At 42.6% G+C, this 2,330-nt stretch overlaps 1 protein-coding gene across 1 annotated transcript in view; it reads left to right on the top strand.

The window, feature by feature from the left end:
• Positions 1–485: 485 nt before the first annotated feature.
• NUPL2 (nucleoporin like 2) overlaps positions 486–2,330 on the top strand; it is a gene marked incomplete at its 5' end in the record, with an annotated part of 6,590 nt that continues 4,745 nt past the window's right edge. Inside the window, 3 exons of the mRNA XM_010158933.1 lie at positions 486–741; positions 2,027–2,121; positions 2,217–2,293. Of these exons, the coding sequence (XP_010157235.1) occupies positions 486–741; positions 2,027–2,121; positions 2,217–2,293 (428 nt within the window). The remainder of the gene's footprint in view (positions 742–2,026; positions 2,122–2,216; positions 2,294–2,330) is intronic.

The following is a 2,330-nucleotide window of genomic DNA, read 5'->3' as shown; positions in this document are numbered from 1 at the left end:
GGGTACGGCCAGGTGCTGCCGCTGCTTTCTCTTTGCACCTCCTGAAGCAGGGCCGGGCCGGCCGTAACACGCACGGGTGGGTCCTTGCTCTGCCACAGACCCGCTGCTACAGCTGCGTGGGCAGGAGCCCCTCCCGTGAACGTAACGCGAGTTAAACGTTAAATTTGCTGCTGGGGTAGTTACGTTACGGAACAACGTAAGTAAAACTGGAGCAGTCTCTTTTCTGCAGTGCCAACGAGGAGCTGTTGGATTGGGGAAGTGAGGAGGAGTTCGCTTTACCTCCGATTCCAGAACTGCCCTGGGTAGCTCACCCGGTTAAGCTCACTAAATAATCGGGTTAACTCACTAGGGAAGCGCTACGTTTTCTCTTCAAGCTGCTTATCACCATCGTGAGAATAGTTGTACTTAACAGCTTCTGTTGATGTTGCACTGTTTAGTATCTTAACGACTTAAGACTTCTGTCGGGTTTTGTTTTTCACTGGAAGGTACTAGCAGAGGAGGAGGAGGAGGAGGATGGGGTGCCGCTAACCAGAGATACACAAATGTTATCCAGCCGTCTACCTTTAAGTCCACATGGGGTGGCAGCAGAGATCATGGAAGAGGACTTTTCGGCTCCCCTGATTTTGGATCATCTGGCAGCAGCAGCAGCAAAAATGCAGACTTCTCGCAGAACAGATTCTCTGCATTAATGAACAGTCAAAATACCACTGATGGCTATAAAGATGAAGAGGAGAGACTTCTGTAAGTCATAGTGCTTTCTCACTGAAAGTGTTTAGAATGAGCAGCTTAAAAAGCTTGCTGACTTCCTAGAGGGAATGCAGAGCCTGTGATTACGGGGATATGTTGTAAGAACCACAGAAAACACAACTTCATTTAGTTCTCCTGAGTTAAGCTGGCATGGGAAGAAAGGGATCCTTGTTTTGAACCTGGATTGGGCAGCCAACAGCTGTGATATTCGTGAGATGGTATGGTATGTAAGTTGTGGGAGGGAGGCTAAGGACGGCAACAGAGATTTCAGTACTTTAAAATAAAGGGTCAGAGCCTCTTGGACAGCATTGCAATCATTAAGAAACCAAAAACCTTTTTGAGAAAATGAGCTATTTGACTTGATTTTCCTGGCATTTAAGATAACAGGTTGTTCTGCCAATAGCAAACCTATTGAAGCCTGGGTTCACAGGCTGGTGTGTTGGAGTCAGTTGGGAGTGACCAGCAGGCTCATGGCAATTACAGGGGCTGGTGATGAGAAGCAACAGGCAGTGTGATTTCCTGAAGAAGCAAGGTTTTGGGACAACTTTCCAGTATTTTTGGTTTTTTAAGGTTACATTAAGGAAATGCTTAACAGAATATTTATTCAGCTTCTCAACCATGAATGTTTCTTGTATTGCAAACATCTGAAATACTCAGAATCATTGTTTGTTTGGTAGTATGCAGCAACCTGCTTGTCCACTTTAGTTTTTACCCTTTCACCATTTGCATTTGGTGTACTTTTGTTGATGTAGCTTGTCTTTCTCTGTTTCTGCAAAGTCTGGATTTTTATGCTTTTGATTATTTTCCAAAAAACTTATGTGGAACACTTATCTCTTTCCTTTTGTTTTTTGTTCCCCTGAATCTTGCTATTTAATACTGAGTATGTTAATTTATATTGTAAAATCATCTAGTAATGAGATTTTAAATTGTATTGTGATCTACAGCTTCAGGGAAAATCCTGTGACAGCATATGCCATATAAGGATTAAAACATACTTTGTGTTTGGGGATCTCTTTAAGAGCTGCTTTGATTTACTTGCAGCGAGATGATAAACGCTTTGAAGGCACCTTTATGTATCTTGTGGAATAAGTGCAGTTTTTCCACAGAGAGCCGAGTACTCCTCGTGTTCATTCCGACTGGTGTTGCGTTTCGTTAATTTTCATGGTAGCAGGTCTTTGAATCTGACTGCAGGTTCAAACTAGACAGTTGCTTCCGGTGATTTTGTATTGGCTGTTTAGTTTCACCTTCATCTGTGGCTTTATTTTGTTTCCTTTTCTAGTGAATGTGTAGTGAATGACATGGAAATTTGGGAATCTTCAGGACAATGGATATTTTCATCTTATTCACCGATGAAAGAAAAGCCAAATGTCTCGGGTAGGTAATGTTTTCAGTGTTGCTGCATATTACTGCTATTTAGGATGTTTCTTATGCTCGTCCACGCTGGTTTTGACTTATTCCTCTTCTTACAGGCTTTTCAGATTTCTCGCCAGAAGAGTTGCGCCTGGAGTATTACAACGGCAGAGCAAACAATGACATTCAGAACTACGTAAGTATTTAAAGAACACTGATGTTTTACGTGAGCA

The sequence above is a fragment of the Eurypyga helias genome, unplaced genomic scaffold (assembly GCF_000690775.1).
Source record: "Eurypyga helias isolate BGI_N326 unplaced genomic scaffold, ASM69077v1 scaffold25289, whole genome shotgun sequence".
NCBI classification, from domain to species: domain Eukaryota; kingdom Metazoa; phylum Chordata; class Aves; order Eurypygiformes; family Eurypygidae; genus Eurypyga; species Eurypyga helias.
This window is presented reverse-complemented; position numbering and strand designations above follow the sequence as displayed.